The 19672-nt window shown below is 59.1% G+C and overlaps 1 protein-coding gene across 2 annotated transcripts; it reads left to right on the top strand.

The window, feature by feature from the left end:
* Positions 1–13: 13 nt before the first annotated feature.
* On the top strand, positions 14–6978 carry Tmc8 (transmembrane channel like 8). 2 transcript variants are annotated; one of them, XM_026408432.2, is made up of 15 exons: positions 14–174; positions 331–479; positions 814–963; positions 1172–1254; positions 1722–1858; positions 2130–2283; positions 2373–2537; positions 2785–2924; positions 4346–4469; positions 4799–4896; positions 5085–5268; positions 5394–5524; positions 5606–5764; positions 6085–6163; positions 6596–6978. In XM_026408432.2, the coding sequence occupies exons 1-15, from the start codon at positions 14–16 to the stop codon at positions 6854–6856; spliced, it is 2175 nt and encodes a 724-aa protein (XP_026264217.2). In that variant the 3' UTR covers positions 6857–6978. The 2 variants fall into 2 exon arrangements, with proteins under 2 accessions (XP_026264217.2, XP_026264216.2); XM_026408431.2 differs by having other exon boundaries at positions 2130–2277; positions 2367–2537.
* Positions 6979–19672: the final 12694 nt, after the last annotated feature.

Consider the following 19672-nt stretch of genomic DNA (forward strand, 5'->3'; position numbering starts at 1 on the left):
GGGGACTGCCAGGATGCTGCGACAGTGGTCGGGGCCGTCGGGGCAGGCCCCGGGGGAGGCAGAACCCCCACCTGCAGGCGAGGAGCTGTGGGAGCAGGAGATGGAGCGGCTCTACGCCTCCCGGGCGCCGGTGCGGACGCTGCCCTATGCCATCGTGGACAAGCGCTTCATCCGGTGGGTGGCCGGCCGCGCGGGCCGTGGGAGCGGAGGGCCTCCAGGTGGCCCAGTCAGATAGAGGGTGGAAAACCCCAGCAGCCCGATGGCGCCCTCTGCCTGGCGGGGTGGGCAGGACGGGTGACTCAGGGGCGCCCCATTGCCACTCCATCCCAGGCATCTGCGGGAGCCGAATGGAGTGAAGAGCTCGTGCTGGCAGCGGTGGCAGCGCAGGTGGCAGATCGCACGACGACGCCTGGGGGAGGCGGCGCACCGGCTGGCCCAGGGCTTCGGGCTCTGGGAGGGGGCTCTCTACGAGATCGGAGGTAGGACCCACGACGACCCCTACTTCCCACCTTCCATCTCTGGGGTCCCAATATCCAGTTTCGAAAAGAAGAGGGCACCACCCCTCCGGTCATTGCCGGGGTCCACCCGCAACGATCAGCCCCTCCATCCTCTCTCTCACACACACCCTCAGCCTCCCAAAGGCAGGTGCAAACCACGATGAATGGCAGCACCCTCTGGTGGCCCCCGGAGGTACTGCAGGGAAGCCTCGTGCAGGTCAGCGAGCTGGGCACCCCCAATCCCATGTCCTGGCCCAGTCGGATCCCAGTCGGGGCACCAGTGTCTCCCTCGCCCGCCCTGCTCTTCTCCCCACAGGCCTCTTTGGCACCGGGATCCAGTCCTACTTCACCTTCCTCCGTTTCCTACTGCTGCTCAATGTGCTGACCATGGGGCTGACTGCCAGCATGGTGCTACTGCCCCTGGCCTGGCTCCGCCCCCCGGACCCAGGCCCCGCCCAGAACTTGAGTGAGTACTGCAGCCGCCCCCTGATCCTCTGGGCACACCCTGGCATGCTGCCTGTGCCCAGCCTGGACTACCCTGCCTTGACTTTTTCATGGCACACTTCAGACACATCCACAATGTCAGGGTTGGGGCTGGACTCACGAGGGCAGACTGTTGCCCTTGCCCTTGTCATGGAGACTTCTCTTTATTGGTCCCTCCCCCTCCTCAACAGCCCTGCAGTGCCCTGGCAGCCGCCAGCCCCAGATTGGCATTGCGATATTCCACAATCAACTTTGGAATGTTTTAACTGGCAGGGTAAGTGGGGTCACCCTGGCCATGGTCCAGGGGTCCTGGGAGGCTCCTGCCCCATCCAAGGACTCTTGGTTTCTAGAGAAAGGTCTGCCACAGAGGCTGGTGGGGCCCACAGTGGGGTCAGAGAGAGGCTGGCCTCCCCTGGGCCTGCTACATGCGCAGCACAGACCCACACACACCTGTGGCCCTCAGAACACGGCTGGGGTGGGGGTTCGAGGAACAAGAGCCCATAGCGTAAAGTCCAGGCCTTTGGGACTGGAAGCCATCAAGTGGCCCTCAGGGTGGACCCCTAGGTCAGAATCCTGGCTCTGTTCCCCAGAGCTGACCCTGAGCAAGTTGCCCACCTCTGAGCCTCTGCAAGGTGGGAGCATTCTCACCTGGTGGGTTACTGTGAGTGAGGAGTTCCCCCTAGGAAGGGCTCAGTACAGAGCCTGGACGGACGTGCTCGGGGTCTCCTTCCTCGTCCCCAGGCCTTCACCAACACCTACCTCTTCTATGGCGGGTACCGGGCGGCACCCGAGAGCAGCTCTGCATACAGCATCCGCCTGGCCTACCTCCTCAGCCCACTGGCCTGCCTGCTCCTCTGCTTCTGTGGGACCCTGCAGCGGTGAGTAGACCCACGCCCCTTCCCAGGGCCGTCTTCCCTGACACCACTCCTGTGGTGGGGACCCCCAAGATAGCAGATAGACCCCCGTTTCCTACTCACTGAGGCTCCTGGTGGTTCCTCAGCCCAAACTCATGCCTCCTCAGCTGCAGACCTCAGGAGCAAGGGCCACCATATCCCCAGCCCCACACACAGGCCTCCCATGCCCAGCCCAGAGCTGGGCCACTGCTAAGGCCGAGGGGGAGGCCCCTCCGACAGCAGTCTGTGCCCCCAGGATGGTGAAGGGGCTGCCACAGAGGCTTCTCCTGGGCCAGGACTACAGAGCACCTCTCAGTGCCAAGGTCTTCTCCTCCTGGGACTTCTGCATCCGGGTCCAGGAAGCGGCCGCCATCAAGAAGCATGAAATCAGCAATGAATTCAAGGTGTGTGCAAGAGGGAACCGAGTGTGAAGCAGTGTGCGAATGAATCGTGTGTGCGTGAGAGCACATGTGAGCGAGTGTGTGTTTCACAGGCAGAGCTGGAAGAGGACCGGCGCCTCCAACTGGCGCAGCAGCGGTCCCCCACCCAGAGGGCCTGCCACCTGCTCACCTTCCTGTGGGTCAACGTCCTCATCGGGCTCCTGGTGGTTGGGGCCATCAGTGCCATCTTCTGGGCCACCAAGTACTCGCAGGACAAAAAGGAGGTACCTGGCAATTGCCTTCCTTTCATTCTGCCAGGACTGAGGGAGGGGACAGGAATCCCACTGTGCAGACTGGGAACTGAGGCCCAAAGAAGTCAAAGCGGCCATGACCTTGTGGTCTGGCCTGTGGATGTCCTGTTGACAGAGCTCTGGATCCTGCCTGTACCCATGTCATGTCTAAGGGGCCAGAGGGGCCGGGGAGTGGACGGGGTCCTGCTCTGCAGGCTCCCTGACCTGCTACACCCCACAGGAGGACCTGTTCGTGGTGCTACAATATCTCCCCCCAGGGGTCATCGCCCTGGTCAACTTCCTGGGTCCTCTGCTGTTTGTGTTCCTGGTCCAACTGGAGAACTACCCACCCAACACCGAGGTCAACCTCACCCTCTTCTGGTGAGCACACCCTCGGGGGCCTGTGGGATGAGTCTGTCTCCTGCTACCCTGGCTGTCATCTGTCACCTAGGGGTCCCGAACCGGGAGGCTCCCTGTGTTAACCACTGCACCAGAGGACAGGCAGGTGGGCTTCCTCAGCCCCGAGGAAGCTTCCATTCTGGACCAACCACCAGCCGTTTAGAGGGAGACATTGCAACAGGCTTTGCCCACTTAGAAAAACACAGCACAGGCACACAGCTCCCTGAGGGCTTTACACCCCTAACTTGACACCCAGCACTCAGCGTGAGAAGTCCCTACCACCCTCATCCCCATTAGGTGGACAAGGAAACAGCCTCCCAGGGTGAAGTGCCCAGCCAGGCCTGACCTCAAGTTGACTTTGGGTACAGGTTCAAATGCAAGCCCTCCTGCGGCCCATGCTCCTTCCTAGCTCAGCACTTGGTCCTGTCTCTGCTCCAAACTCCTCCCAAGGACTCCTCCTGGACAGGCTCCTGAGCTCCTGAGCTCCATCAGGAGCAGCTTCTCCTTCCTCCTGCTACCCGTCCCTCTGGGACCTGCTTTTCCCTCTGCTTTCCTCACATCAACTGTGGTTGGCCTTGAAACTTTATTTTTGTAGTAGGTTAGAAATGTACGCATAGGAGCTGGAGATGCAGCTCAGTGGTAAAGCGTTTGCCTAGCGTGCGTGACACCCTGAGTTCAATCCCTAGCATTGCCAAAAAAAAAAAAAAAGAAAAAGAAAACTTTACACATGTTAAAAAATTCAAAATGCTTAAAAGGATAAAAGATTTAAAAAATAAGCTCCCGCCCACTCCTGCCTCCCAACCTCCCTCAACTGAAGAACTACAGTTCCCCGCCCTTCTGGCCACACATGGGTACTGCAAATATCCAACCCCCGAAAATAACACGCATGCAATGGTTTTAGGCCATCAGACCTACACGGCCCAGTGAGGCATTACTTAGTAAGCACGTGCTGCATGTGCTTATGATTTGTGAGACCAGGTCAGCAGAGCAGCAGAGAAAGGAAGACCTTGGGGACATCGTGCAGCTGGGTGGCAGGGCCTGTGCTTCGCATGTGCGAATCCCTGGGTTTGAGCCTCAGTACTGCAAAATAAATAATAAATAAGGACAGTCTCACCTGTACTGAGAGGCCCCAGGTTTGTGTCCTGCAGGCTTGTCCCACATGAGATGCTAAGCTGAGAGGTGGAGTGGGGTAGCGGATTCTGTTGTGTTTCCCAGACTGACTTAAAAACAGACTTCTTCCCCAGGAATGATCTGGGGACTCGGATTCTGGGAACACCCTTTGGGAAACACTGCTGTGGACGGAGCCGCTGGAAAGAGGCTGGGCCCTGGAGTTAGAGGGGGCAAGGTGTCTCATGGACTCCACCCGGGGCCCAGCCCCTGACCCAGTACCTGCCTGCCCACAGGTGCGTGGTGCTGAAACTGGCCAGCCTAGGCATGTTCTCCTTCTCCCTGGGCCAGAGCATCCTGTGCATCGGGGGAAACAGAACCAGCTGCGAGGCCTACGGCTACAATGCCTGTGACTACCAGGTAGCCGGCAGCCTGGGGCCTGCCCCTCCCATTCTCCTCAGCAAGGCTCCCCTCCAAAACCAGACAGAGCCCTGGAGACTGCTTGTCCCCCGAGGTCTCACCTCTGTGAGAAGCTGGGAGCAGAGCGGCCACACCGCTGCCCATACCCAGGGGGTGCTCCTGTTCCACACACGCTCAGGCCATGCAGGCCCCCTGGCTGGGGGACCCAGCTCCAATCTAACCCCGAGGTTGTGTCAGCCTGGGGGAAAGGCTCCTGTACCCCTCAATGAGTGGGTGGGGCAGGGAAGCTGGTGGTGGTGGGTGCTGACTGCCCCCTCCTCTGCACCCAGTGCTGGGAGAACGCAGTGGGCGAGGAGCTGTACAAGCTGATCATCTTCAACTTCCTCCTCACCGTCGCCTTCGCCTTCCTGGTCAGCCTGCCTCGGAGGTGAGCCATGGGGGGCCCCCAGGGAGGATGCCCCGGGGCTACCGTGGGCATGGTTGGGGGTGGCCAGTGGACACAGCCAAGGTCAGCCAGGCATTTCTATGTGGGTGAGGGTGGAATGGTCCCTGGCCATGACTGATGTGGCCCACACACCCCTCTTGCCTGGTGGGCACCTGGGCACCCCCTGCCAGGCTGCTGGTAGAGCGATTCTCAGGCTGGTTCTGGACTTGGCTGGACCGAGAGGAGTTTCTGGTGCCCAAGAATGTGCTGGACATCCTGGCAGGGCAGACGGTCACCTGGGTGGGCCTCTTCTTCTGCCCCCTGCTCCCCCTGCTCAACAGCATCTTCCTGTTCCTCACCTTCTACATCAAGAAGGTGAGGGCACACAGTTGGGTGGGAGCAGGAGAGCTGGGCTGTGGCCTTTGGCCCTCCCTCACTTCCTGGGCCTCAGGCTGGGGGCCGCTGCCTGACGATTCCTGCTGGCCCTTGCTCACCCCCAGTACACCCTCCTGAGGAACTCCAGGCCTTCCCCACGGCTCTTCCGGGCCTCCAGCTCCACCTTCTTCTTCCAGCTGGTGCTGCTGCTGGGCCTGCTCCTGGCCGCAGTGCCCCTGGGCTACGTGGTCAGCAGGTGAGAGGAGGGCTGGGAGGCGGGCAGAGGCAGCTCCTCCCTGGGGCCCTGACAACTGTCTCTCCCTCTCTCCTTCTCCAGCACCCACTCCTCCCGGGACTGTGGACTCTTCACCAACTACTCAGCCCCCTGGCAGGTGGTCCCTGAGGTGGTGGCCCTGCAGCTCCCGCTGCCTGGCCGTCGTGCCCTCAACTACCTCAGTTCCCACGCCTTCAGCTTCCCCCTCCTCATCCTGCTCAGGTGCCTCAGGGTGGAGGACCCCGGGGAGGGTGCCCTTTCCTTGGAGTGGAGTAGGACTGGCAGCCCCTGGCCAGTCTCCTGGGATCCAGAAACCAGACAGGAGTTGCCCGGGGAAGCAAGATCCCCAAGAGAGGTGGCCTGGGGGTCCTCACGTGCCTCCCTGTAAAGCAGGAGCCTCTGGGCCCGGCTTCCTGTGTCAGAGGACTGCAGAACTCCCCCCCCCCCCCCCCCCGGGCGGGGGCCAGAGATGCTGTCTCCCCTTGAGGAGAGAGGCCCTGTGGTGGGAAGGTGGCTGACCTTGCATCCCTGTCCTCCCCAAGCCTGGTCCTGACCGTGTGCGTGTCCCAGTCCCGCGCCAACGCGAAAACCATCCATGAGCTCCGGAAGCAGCTGGTGTGGGTGAGTGTCCGCTGGGCTGGGGAGGGGACATGGACTTCAGAGGACACCGTCTCAGGGGTGTGGGGCCTGAGGCCTGGGACGGACCCGAGGTTGTCGGGGGTTTTATCCTGGTGGAGAGCGTGAGCTTGGCTGGGGGTAAAGACAGGTACGCGGAGGGAGCAACCGGTTCCACGGGAGCAGGACTTGAAGCTCCTCCACCCTCCAGCCTGGGAGCGGGGGCGTGGCCTCTGGCCACTAGGAGGCGGGTCTTGGGAGTGATCTAGGGCGGGGCCTCTGGTCGCGTTGGAGGAGGGGACTGTGGGCGGGGCCTCAGACACGGCGGGGGCGGGCATTGGAGAGTAACCTAGGGATGGGCGGGGCAGAGCCGCGGCAGGGAACTGGTGGGCGTGGCCTTTGGCTTCGGACCGCCATCCGCCTCTCGCTCTCCCGCAGCAAGGCCGGGAGAAGTGGCACCTGGTGGAGGACCTGTCGCGGCTGCTGCCAGAGCCTGCCCCGAGCGATTCTCGCGGGCCCGAGTCCCCTCTCTCCCGAGCTTCGCGCCCACGGTCCTTCTGCCCCGGTTTCCCTTGCCCAGGCTCCCCGGGCCCCAGGGCCCCCCGACCCGGCCCTTCCCGGGTTGTTCCCACCAGGCTGAGCCCCGGGTGTCCGGGCCCCTCCTCCAGATTCCGCTACCCCAGCAGCGGGGCTCTGTAGCGCAGACCCCATGCCCTGCCTGGACCCACTTCCTCCCCAGGCCCTCTTAGCCCATGCTCCAGAGCCCTGGTGACCACTGCCCCTCTCTGCTCCCGGGTGTCCAGCAGGACTCCCCAGAGGGGGCCAGCAGGAAGACATACGGAAATTTCTATCATGTATATTTTTATCTTATCCCTTCGAGTTTCCTTTTTTGTGGCTGTGGAAGTTTTATAATACACACGTATATTAGTATGTGAAGGCTGAACGTAACTTTCAAAATATACATCAACTGAGAGGGCGCAGAAGTTGCTTACCCAACGGTGTACTGCCATAGTTTGGAACCCTCTCCCTAGGCTGTGCCTCCTGCATGCCACCCACTTGGCCCTCCACATCTAGGGAGCCCACAAAGGTCCCGGCCATGGTCATCAAGGGGCAGAGCTGGGAGGTGAATGAACCCAGAGGCATGGGCTGCAAGGCCACACTGTACCCATATGAGAGGCCATTCCAACCCTGACCACAGGGCTCACTGCAATGAGAGGGTGTGGTCAGCCCCTCCCTTGAAGGCTCCTCACTGTCCCATCCTCTCAAACCTGTGTCAACAAGGGCACCTCAGGAAGCCAGAACCAGGCCTTCCACACAACCTTGTCCTCTCAGCCTGCTCACCGAGCTGACCTTGAGCCCTGTGAGGTGAGTGGGAGCCATGTGCTGTGAGTGTGGGCTGCAGGAGGTGGCCTGACCATCACAGCCCCAAAGGCAGGGCTACTGAACCCACAGTTCCCAGCCTCCGAGAACGCGACCCTGGGGAGCCGTCAGGAGCTGGCCCCTCCCAGCCACTCTGAGGTGCTGGTCCAGGCACAGCCAGGGGCATGAGGACTTTAATTCATTTATTTAGGTACTGAGGATCAAATCCAGGGCCTCCCAGGAGCTAAGCATAGACTGTACCACTAAGCACCCCTTCGGCCCCTCCAGACTTTTGAAATCATCCAGGGGTCTCTCACATGCAGCTGGGATGGAGAACTGAGAAGGGAAGGCCAGAAGGAGCCCAGGACATGGCTGAAAATGCTCCAGCGTCTCCCTGCGTTTCTGCCCGGACACCATCCAGGCAGCTCTGGCCCGAGGCCTGGGGCTGGGGGCTTCTCATGTGATCATGAAGACTTGGCCAGTTCAGCTCCTCCTGCTGCCAGAGGCCTCCCTGAGCGATTCTCCAGGCCACAGTCCCCTCTCCCAAGCTTCTCACCCATGGACCTCTGCCCCTGCTGACCACTGACCCAGCAGTCCAGGAGGGAACACAGATTAGGTGCTAAGTGCTAGGTCCTGGTCTGGGAGCTGCCTATGAGACCCGGAGGAAAACCGACAAACTGTGTTCAGTCTGCAGAGGGCCACGGGCCTGGCCCAGGTGAAGGTGGCATATGTTAATTAGCAGATCCCTGGACCCCAGCAGCAACATCTGGAAGCAGGTTAGAAATACAAACTCTAGGGCTGGGGATGTGGCTCAAGCGGTAGCGCGCTCGCCTGGCATGCGTGCGGCCCGGGTTCGATCCTCAGCACCACATACCAACAAAGATGTTGTGTCCGCCGAGAACTAAAAAAAATAAATAAATATTAAAAAAAAAAAATCTCTCTCTCTCTCTCTCTCTCTCTCTCTCTCTCTCTCTCTCTCCTCTCTCACTCTCTCTTTAAAAAAAAAAGAAAAAAGAAAAAAAGAAAATTAAAAAAAAGAAATACAAACTCTAGGCCCAGACCTGCACCGGGAACTCTAAACATCAGTAATGTTTTCTGTTTGTTTCCGTTGTTGTCTTGTTTGGGCAGTGCTGGGGTCAAACTCAGGTCCAGTGGTAGAGCAAGAGCTGAGGATCGAACCCAGGGCCTCGCACGTGCTAGGTGAACATTCTACCCTGAGCCCCAGCCCCAGCGAGTGTTTTAATGAGCCCTTGAGAGGGATGCTAAAGTGTGAGGACCTCTGTAAGGACGGAAAAGGCCTGTCCTCAGCACCTCCTCCTCCCTTCCACCCAAGTGGACGGGGCCAACCACTGGGGACAGGCTGAGACCTCGAGGAATGCAGCCAATCTCGGGCCTCAGCTTCTCATCCAAGACATGGGGAGGAGGTCCCACTCCCTTGAGTGGCCAGAAGGATTAAGTGAGCAAGTCCTGATGGACTGCAGCTAGAAGGGTCTCGGGGCTCCTTTTGCAGAGTGGCCTGAAGGAGCCCAAGGGGAGGAGTGGGAATGGGACCCCGGACCCCTTGTAATCAGGAAGACAATGGGGGGACACCCGGGGACGGGCCACTTCCAGCAGCAGGGTTCATGAAGGAGGTGACGGTGGAGCCTCGGAAAAGGGAGGTTGGCGGAGATGAGGAGGTCAGAGCAAAGCCTGGTGTTGGAGCCCTGCAGGGGGCTGGGGAGTGGGGTCCACAGGGCCCGAGTGACTTTCTGTAGAGGACCCCACTCTGCCAGTAGCCCACGAGGGAGAGACCCCCTGGGGATGCGGCAATAAGCCAGCCCAGGTCTCCTCGGGCAGGACTCCCAGCCCTTCCACCTTGGCCGTTCCTGGACTGTCCCGCCAGCACTGAGGGCTCTCCCGTCTCTGTGGCCTCCTCGTCCCTCAGGCCAGGCAGCCTGCTGGGGCCCTTCCCGGAACAGGATGTGAGAGAGACAGGAGGCGATGGTAGGGCCTCTGCTGTGGGGAGACTGGCCCTGGGCAGGCAAAGTCACAGAATGCCACTGTGTGGTGGGGAACTGGAGGGCTCTGGGGTCACCCAGGGGAATGGATTCAGCTTCCTGGGCCTGTAGGCAGCAGACGGGCCTCCCCAAGAGACCGCTTCTGGGTCCCCCTGCAGGCCTCATGTCCTCCCCAACCCACCCCCAGCAGGAGCGAGAACAGACTCTCGAGAAGGGGATTTTGCTGGGAACTAAGAAAAAACACCCTTGTCCCCTTGGAGAAATAGCAGGCAGGTAGCGGAGGGGTGGGCAGGCACAGGCTGCATCCTCAGGACCCTGAGTGGCAGGCCACAGAGCTGACTCCAGCTGGCTGGGGAGATAGGGCGCCACCAAGGGCCAGCCCAGCTGGTCTGGGGACACCTGCAGTGACTCTCCCGTTCGCCCTTCCCACTGCTCCCTGGACAGGAGGACCACCCTCAGACCAGCTCCTGAAGTCACCAGGCCTCAGCAGCGCCCCCTGAGAATGGCAAGGGGGGGAGCCAGGGACAGGGCAGTAATTGGCCTGGGTCAATGGACACTTGGGCCAAGTGTCCATTCCTGGACAGATCTGTTACCCCCTGGGGCAGCCAGTGGTTGACCAGGCAGGCTCAGCAGGAGAACAGTGGAGACAAACAGTTACCTGACGGTAGGGGACGTGGTCCTTGAAGAAGCAGCCAGAGTGAGCCTTTCCTGCCCAAGTCCCTGAAGCTGGTCAGAAAACCATGGGCTGAGCAGGAAGTCATGGTCACGCCTGTGATCCCAGCAGCTCAGGAGGCCGGGGCAGGAGGATTGCAAGTTCAAGGCCAGCCTCAGCAACTTAGCGAGGCCCTAAGCAACTTAGAGAGACCCTGTCTCTAAATAAAATATCAAAAATGGCTGGGGATGTGGCTCAGTGGTTAAGTGCCCCTGAGTTCAATCCCCAGCACCAAAAATACAAAAAAACAAAAGATAAAACCACCAGCTTGTCTGGCAGCCCCAGATCCAAGCTCAGGTGAGATGCCAGGCTGCAGGGCTAGTGGGTCCTGATCCCCATCTCATCTGCTCCCACAGCCATCTGTGTCCCTCGACCCCGGGATGTGTGGCCCTGGTCTGGCCTTAGTGCTCGGGAAGGCCCTACTCACCCCACCCATCTCTCAGTTCCCTCCTGCAGCCACCAACCAGTCCACGGCGCTGGTGGTGATGTGGCTTGGTCTCCTCTTTGTCCATGTCACCTGGGTCGCTGGGCATCCCCCTGTGTTCCACTTCCTGGGCGGGTACCGGGCAGTGATGACGCAGGTCTCACTTGAAAGAGGTGCGGACTGAGTTATCATTTCCTCATTTGCTGTAAAAACAAACACTTTTTGTTGCCGCTAAAAAAAGACCTGGTGTCTGGGTCTCAGGAAAGTACCTGGACGGGGCAGTCCTGCCTCCAAAACAACCTCAGTCCCTGGCTGCTGCTCAGAGTTTCGGTGACCAAGTCCTGATAGCTAAGAGACTGGTCTCATTCATTCATTCAGCAAATTCTCGTGGCTGGCGGCCCACACCTGCAATCCAGCGACTTGGGAGGCTGAGGCCAGAGGATCACAGTCTCAGCAGTTTAGTGAGACCCCGTCTCAAAATTAAAAAATAAGGAAAAGAAAAAGGCGGGGGTGTAGTTCTGGGTGAACTCTCTTGAGTTCCATCCCTAGTAACACACACACACACACACACACACACACGGAGGCTGAGCCCCAGTTGGGGGACAGGCACTGTTTCCATTCGGGCCGGGGGAACACGGGACGGTAATAGGCACATTCTGCACGTGTTCCAGTTTGAGAGACCCTGGGGCCGATGCTCTTGCCCTCCGGACTCTCGTTCTGGAAGCCGACAGCGTGTGCTGGGGTGGGACAGGCCCCCGAAGGTGACCCCAGGGTTTGGTGTGGGCAGAGGCGAGGGTTGGCTCCATCAAGTGCAGCTGGAGGAGACCCGAGGTGGGGACGGAAGGCGGGTAGGAGGCCGGGGCATTAGGAACCCAGGAGCCTGGGCACCCGGGAGAAGCGGGAGTGACGGCCAGCCTTCAAGGAGTGGGAGAGGTGGTCGCTTCTGGAGGGGGCAGGGAAGACGGCCCAGAGATATCACAAGGATGCCGACCTCCAGCCCAGTCCGTGAGGTTCCGGGGGACAGGCCACCACCCAAGATGGTGCCTGGGCAGGAGGGACCTGGTTCCCATAAGATACAGACAACAGGAGGCCGGCCGAGGTGCCTGGGTGCCGAGGGGGAGCTCAGGACTGGGTGGTGAGAGACGGCTCACAGCGGGAACTAGAGGGGTGGGCAGGGGATGCGGTGACTCCGGCTGATGCAAAGGTCACATCCTCATTTCCAGGGAGCAGTGTCTGACTGAAGACAGATTTAAACTACCGTTTGCTGGGCACAGTGGCACCCACCACCAGCCATTTGGGAGGCTGAGGCAGGAGATCACAAGTTTGAGACCAGCCTGGGCAACTTAGAGAGGCCCCATCTCAAAACAAAAAATAAAATAGGCTGGGGATGTGGCCCGGTGGTAGAGCACCCCTAGGTTCAGTCCCAATAAACAGAGTTGAAGTCGCTGGAGCAACAGCAAAGGAGCCTTGGTGGGTGGCCTCCAGGTAGCTCTGAAGCCAGTTAGGATCCTCACGTGGGGGTCTAAGATTTTACAGAACCCTTCTGTGGGTGGGTGGTGTAAGTGCCCTGTGCCTACCTTAGCAGCAGGCTGAGATGAGGCAGTGTTCTCTGGCAGTGTTGGAGGCCAGTCCAGAGTCTAGCTGCAGGCAGGCTGTCTCCTTCTGCAGGCTCCAGGGCAAGCCTGTCCCTTACTCTCTCTTGACTTCTGCTAGGTGTCCACCCGGGTCTCCTGTCCCCTTCTGTTAGGCTCCACCCTGATCCAGCATAGATTACTGAGGAGAAGTAAATCACTTAACTTGATCGCATCTGCAAAGACTCCATTTTCAAATAAGGGACCATTCAGAAGCGCTCAAACTTCATCTATCTATCTATCTATCTATCTATCTATCTATCTATTTATTTTTGACACTGGGGACCCAACCCAGGAACACTTAACCACTGAGTCACTCCCCAGCCCTTTTTACTTTTTTATTTTGAGACAGGATCTCACTCGGATGCTCAGCACCTTGCTAAGTTGCTGAGGCTGGCTTTGAACTTATGATCCTCCTGCCTCAGCCTCCCGAGTCGCTGGGACGACAGGCGTGCGCCCCTGCTCCTGGCGTGGAATGTGACCTTTTGGGAGGCCATGGCTTCACCCTGGACAGGTGGTCTTCTTGCTCTAAACCAGCCCCCTGGGCCTCGGGTGTGAGGGATGGCAGTCCCTGGGGATGAGACTCCAATTTCCAAACTTCCAATTATCCTGGAGGCAAGTCCACTGGGAGGTGGGGTCGCCCCGGGGGGGCCTCGTGGCACCAGGCCGCTGCCAGCTCCCGGTTTTCTCTTTCTTTTCTTTTTTCTGTTGCTGGAGATCAAACCCAGGGCTTGTGTGTGCTGAGCACATGCTCTACCCCGAGCTGTACCCCAGCCCCGTTTCCTCCTTTAATCTCCATTTGGTTTAGCCTCCAGTCCCCAGAGTCACCTTGATGTCACTTTATTAAATTGGAAGTGTTTCCTTTCACCATTTCAATCTCCTGACACAGAAGTTGGACTTTAAAGGAGAGACCGCCCTTTACTGGTGGGCGAGATCCATAAATGGAGTAGCCACAGGAACAGAGCACACTCATCCTGTAGACCAGAGTGATGCCCACCAGGCCCAGCCACGGGCGCACAGCTGGAGTCCCGGCACCTCCGGAGGCTGAGGCAGGAGGATGGCAAGTTCAAAGTCGCCTCAGCATCATTTCGGTGAGGCTCTGGCTCAAAATAAAGAGTAAAAAGGGCTGGGGATGTGACTCAGAGGTAAAGTACCCCTGGGCTAAAACAAGCCAGAGCCCCTGGAAACCAGTTATTAACGACTTCTCTGAGGCCATATGCAAATCAGGCTGCTATTGATGGCATCACAATGGAAATCCAGGGGCAGCTTTTCTTTTCACTTTCTTTCTTTTAAGTCAAGATCATTTCCCTTCACAAAGCCACACTTCGCCCTGGACCCCCATTTCCCCACCTGAGGCAGCCCCAGGCCCAGGGCCATCTGTGGACCTAGGAGGTCTGTTGGCCCCAGGGTTTGCAATGACAGAAGTATCAGTAGAGATCTGTGAATCAGTGCCCCAGAGAGTGACTTCTGCTCCAGCCATAGAGCTACATTCTGTAAACAAGATTTTGCATGAAAGCCTGTTTGGAAGAAAAGAGCAAAGCACCCCCACCCCTTCAAAATAGGGGATTCTCAGCTGGGCATGTGGCGCCCACCTGTGATCCCAGCCACTTGGGAGGCTGAGGTAGGAGGATAGCAAGTTCAAGGCCAGCCTCAGCAATTTAACAAGGCCCTAGACAACTCGGTGAGACCCTGTCTCAAAATAAAATATACAAAGGGCTGGGGGTATGGCTCAGTGGTTAAGCACCCCTGGGTTCAATCCCCCGTACCTACCTATGCCACCTAAAAAAAAAATCTGAAGCTTTGAAAGAGGCACAGATGAGGTCATCTTTGTTGGAGCCTGCACGGGAGCTCACCGGGAGGCGGCTGTGGGCTCTCCGCTTCAGTCTCAACCTGTTGAGGTAGCGCTGCTCTGTCCCGGCCGCCCTGGGGACGGGACCCTGGGCCTCCTATCTGCTGAGCACGTGCTTTCCTGCTGAGCTACACCCCAGCCTGCATGGCTTTTTAGACAACAATGTTCTTCTACAGGGACCACCACGTTCTGTTGACCCACTCAACTGCTGACGCCCATGTGGGCCGCCTCCTGCATCAGCCGGAGGGTGCAGCTCAGGCGAGTGTGGACTCGCAGCTGCTAGGGCGTCTCAGAGCTGCTGGAGCGAGCGCAAGTGGAGTCGCTGAGCCGGGGGTGACCCCTCGGCTTTGGGAAGGATGCCAGGCCAGGACTTTCTTATGGTGCTGATGAATCTGCTTTCTTTCTTTTTTTTTTTTTAAGAAAGAGAGAGAGAGAGAGAGAGAGAGAGAGAGAGAGAGAGAGAGAGAATTTTTAATATTTATTTTTTAGTTCTCGGCGGACACAACATCTTTGTTGGTATGTGGTGCTGAGGATCCAACCCGGGCCGCACGCATGCCAGGCGAGCGCGCTACCGCTTGAGCCACATCCCCGCCCTGAATCTGCTTTCTCTCTCTCCTCAACCTGTCACCTCCCAGGTATCAGCCCGAGATCTGAGATCTCCACTGCCTCAAGTCCTGCAGGTTTTTTCCCAAAGGCGCAGAGTTCTCATCATGTGCCACCCCCAAGCACCCCAGCCTGTCACTACTTCCTCTTGGCCAGCGGGTCATCCGGGTGGACCAGAAGGTGGTGGAGACCCCAAAGCCAGGGGCCCAGCGCCCGCGGCAGATGTACTCAGAGCTGAGGGCACGTGAGAGCGGAGCGTGGGGCTGGGGGGCATGTGGGTGCAGATGCACGGAGACCCGCTGGGTGGGCAGAGAGGGCCAGGGCAGGGCAGTGGGGACAGGAGACAGGCTGCCTCCCCCGAGGCCATCCTTAGTCCCACGGGACTTGGCCACAGGGCAGACCCGCCCCTGGCTGGGGGCCTCCAGGGCAGGTGAGGGACAGCTGGGGATGCAGGTGACCAGGCCTGACCTCCGGCTGACGGGCACTTTTCTCAAGTTCCAGCCACTTGATCCTCACAGCCACCAGCACTGCAGCCGGGTGCCCAGCTGCAGAGGTGGACACGATGCTCTCGGAGGCTGAAGAAGTTGCCCTGGGCCATTTCAGATGTCTCTGACGGGCTGCAAACCCTGCCTTCCTCCAGCTAGATCCTCACTCAGGCTTCCTTGGGAGCCAGGGCAGTGGGAGCCAGGACCTGTTGCCTACCTTCCTGGGGTGGGACCAGGACCCCCATCCACTCTCTGACCCACACCTGAAGAAGACCAGCCATATCTGTAATCCTCAGCTCAGGAGGCTGAGGCAGGAGGATTGCAAGTTCAAGGCCAGCCTCAGTATCTTAGCAAGACCCTGTCTCAAAATGAAAAGTTAAAAAAAAAAAAAGCGTTGGGGATGTGGCTCGGTGGTCTAGTGCCCCTGGGGGAAGGAGGAGGAGGAGGAGACCAACGAGAAGAGGCAGCCTAGAGGCAGGGACACCAGGGCCTGGAGGCCAACAGGTGGAGGTTTGGTTCCCACGCCTCCGGCTGTGGAGTCCAGGACGCTCAACCTCTGGACCTCGATTGCTTCATCTGAGAAGAGAATGGAACCATCCCAGGGGTCCTAGGAAAGGATGAGGTGAGAACTTTTGTAGGTGGCAAGGATAAACCAGCCCTGGGATCAGGACTAATCCGTAAGGATGTTCAGGGCATTGGGCAGAAGGTTCTAGAGTCCAGAGTCTTCTAAGATAGTTCTTGTCCCAAAGAAGCTCTCTTCCAGGGGGCAAGGCAGGGCTGTGGAGAGGACAGAATCAGGACCCTTTGGTGTGACAGACCATCTTTTTTGTTTGTTTTTTGGGGGGTACTGGGGATAGAACCCGGGGATGCTCTACCACTGAATGACATCCCCAGCCCTTTTTATTTTTAAAAATATTTTTTTAGCTGTCATGGACCTTTATTTTATTTATTTATATGTGGTGCTGAGACTCAAACCCAGTGCCTCACACATGGGAGGCAAGCGCTCTGCCACTGAGCCCCAGCCTCAGCCCTTATTTTTTAATTTGAGACAGGGTCTTGCTAAGTTGCTGAGGAATCCTCCTGCCACAGCCTCCTAAATTGCAGGGATTACTGGTGTGTGCCACTGAACCCAGCTGAAATTCAAATTTAACTGAGTACTTTGTATTTTCATTTGTTAAGTCTGGCAACTGAAATACATACTACACAAGAATAAAACTAGAAGTGATATTTTACGGTACACATTGCAAGTAGACTGGAAGCCCAGACTGAGTAATGGAGTGGGTACTCTGGCAGGCTCCCTGGAGGAGGTGGCAGTCATAGCTAAGCCTCCTGGCTGGTTAGGCAGTTTGTAAGGAGGAAACTCACTGGGGAGGGGGTTTAAAAACCTCCCAGTCATGACTATCCGACCCTCTCCCACCCCGCCAGAGCCAGTGTCCCAGCTGCAGGCTGACTTCACCTGGCAGGACAGAGGGTCAGGCCCTAGGGTGGCGATGTCCCACCCGTCCCCTGCAGCCTGGTTGGAAAGGGCGGGCACCTCCCCAGGCGGCAGACGCTGCTCCACAGGCGGCCTGCCAACTTCTCCTTCCTGGCGTCCCGGATGTTGGGCTGGTTCTAGTGCCAGGCTGTAGGCAGTGCAGGGCTCAGAGCAGCACCTCTGACTCGTGCCCCCAGGTGAGGGAGGCTGGCACTTCTGGGTGGGGCCGGGATCCTGCTAGAGTGCCCAGGAGGAGGGGGTGGGAAGCAGAGCAGGAAGGGCCCAGGAGGCAGCCGTGTAAAGGGGGCCCAGACCCGCCGCCCCTGCTGCCACAGGTGAGCTGCCCCTGGGCCCCACCCTCGCGTCAGCCACAACCTCACCTCCATCGCAGCTGTTGCCTCTGGGTGCTGGCTGGACGAGGGGTTCAAGGCAGGAGGGGAGAGCTGGCGGCCACCCTGTGGACAGCTGGGCCCTGCATCGGGGCCGTGGGCAGTGGGCTTGTAGGGCAGAGCTGCTGCCAAGGCCGGAAAGGCTGTGCCAACAGGCATGACTCCAAGGCAGGCGTGAAGGGCCTGCTGTGTGCTGAGGGTCTGCCGAGCCTCGAGCGTCCCTGACGCCTGACACTGACCGGCACACCCAGCCACCCTGCAAGGGAGGCAGCTGACCTCCGGCTGGGGCACTTTCTTCTGTTCCTCGTGACTCAGATGATGCCTCCCAGGGACCAGGGTGAGCCAGGAGTTTCTGCCCGCCAGGGGCATCCCATGGGTCAGTCTCTCGCAGGTGGTGAAGGAACGGGACTGGGCCTCCTGGGGTCCCCTCTCCAGGACCATCCCTTCATTGACAGTGAAGTGGCGAGGGCGGGCCTTTGTGCGCAGGCCCACGGCAAGCCTTCAGTGGTGGCTGCTCCTCCTCCTGGCCAGGCTGTCCTGTTCAGAGGCCAGATCCTGGGGTAGAGATGGGCTCCACTGACCCCCAGGGGCCCGCCCCCACCCTCTTGGCATTCAGCCCACTTGGTCAGGTGGGTGAGTAAGCTTCCTGCCTCTCCTCGTGCCCAGGGCACTGAAGCAAGCACTTGGCACCATGAAGCTCCCAGAGGCCTCCTGAGGGGTGACTGACAGGTGAGCTCTCCTGACCTGAACCCTCAGCTCCTTTGTCATGAAGGAGGAGTGTCCCCTGCCCTGCCGCCGGCAGGGGACCCCACCACTGGAATGAAGAAGAAGCCCTGGGTGGCTGGGGATGCAGGGACGAAGGACAGACAGCGAGAACATGGACCAAATCACAGGCTGCGGAATCCTACTGATTTGTGGGAACAGAGGCACCTCCTCCTGCCTCCTCCGCATCACAAAGCAAAAGAAAAAAGGAAGGAAGGGACGACGGGGTTCATTTGTTTGCTTGCTTGTTTTTGTGGTTCTGGGGATTGAACCCAGGGCCACTCTATACTGAGCTACATCCCCAGGCATTTTCTTTTTTAAAAAATACTTAGATTTTTTTTCATTCTCTATTTGCCGATGGACAGCTTGCCTTTATTTGACTTATCTTTATGTGAGGCTGAGGGTTGAACAGGTAAACTGGCCCCTGCCCAAGCCCTTTTCATTTTTATTTTGAGGCAGGGCCTTGCTAAATTGCCCCGACTGTCCTTGAACTTGAAATATTCCTGCCTCAATCTCCTGAGTGCCTGGGGTTACGGGCAGAGCCGCCATGCCTGGGGCAAACGATTTACTATCTAAGCAAATGCTTTGCCACGGAGCTACATCCCAGCCTGCTTTTAACTATTCACATGGATCCCACCACAGCATGTTAAACAATAAGATTTACTAAAAACAAAAACACGTGGTCATGATGGTGCATCCTGTCATCCCAGTCCCTCCTGAGGCTCAGGCCCCAGTCTGGGTGACAGAACCTCAGCAACTTGGCATAAGACGCTGTCTCAAAATAAAAAATAAAAAGTGCTGGTATGTAGCTCAGTTGTAAAGTGCCCCTGGGTACAATTCTGGAGGAGGAGGAGGAGGAGGGGGAGGGGCAGGCGGGGGGAGGGAGGGGGAGGAGGAGGAGGAAGAAAGAAAATGAAAGGCTCTAGGGTGTCAGGGCCTTCAGCATCTTAGGGGTCCATGGGAAGGACATCTGTGTGGACCCCTGTGCTCACCTCCTAGCAGGTGGTCACCATCCATCCAAGTGGTCACCCAAATTTGGGGAGGGGGCGGAGGACCACTGGAGACAGGCCAGGTCCTCCCCACCCCTGCCCCCCTCTGCCCTGTGGTGCCCTGTCCCCAGGCTCACCTCTCTCTGGCCTGCTCACTAGGTACAGGAGCCCTCACCATCCTCACCTGCCACTAGCAAAGGGTGCAATTCTTCCCTGGGAGGCAGCACGTGGCGACCCCCGCCCGAGACGCCCCTCGGTTCCCATCCCACAGTCCCCGCACCCTCGGCTCCCCGTCTCAGAGGCTCTGAACCTCTTTCTGGTGTGGGTCGGAGGGCGCCTGGAAGAGGCCAGAACTGAGTTGACTTCGGCCCCTGCCTGCCTCCCTGGGAGCCTGGGCTGTCTGCACACCTCCTAGGGACCTGGAAGCGCGCGGCCACTCGGCCCAGCCCGGGAAGGGTGAGGAAGAGGGGGTCCCGACCCGAGGAGGAGGCGCGACGGGGAGGGGTCCCGGGCTGTGGCTGCTTTTTGTTTTTTTTCTCGGTCGCGCAGCTGGGCACCGAGCCCGCCCCGCGAGCAACGGCGCGCGCTGTCCCCGCGCGGCGGCGGGGCCCGGGGCGGCGGGGGCGGGGGGGCGCTGGGCGGGGCCAGCGGCGTCCGGCGGGCGTCCTGGAGGAGGGCCCGGGAGGCCGGGGGCGGGCCCTCTTCCTCGGCACTGCGTCGCCTCCGACCCCCGGGGACGCACGGTCGCGCAGCACTCCTCGGCCGTCCAGCGCGCCGCCACCTGCCGCCGCCGCTCGCCGGGGCGGCACTTTGTCCTCGGTCCCCGGCGGCGCGGCCACGC

This window comes from Urocitellus parryii, chromosome 7 (genome assembly GCF_045843805.1).
Source record: "Urocitellus parryii isolate mUroPar1 chromosome 7, mUroPar1.hap1, whole genome shotgun sequence".
Classification (NCBI taxonomy): domain Eukaryota; kingdom Metazoa; phylum Chordata; class Mammalia; order Rodentia; family Sciuridae; genus Urocitellus; species Urocitellus parryii.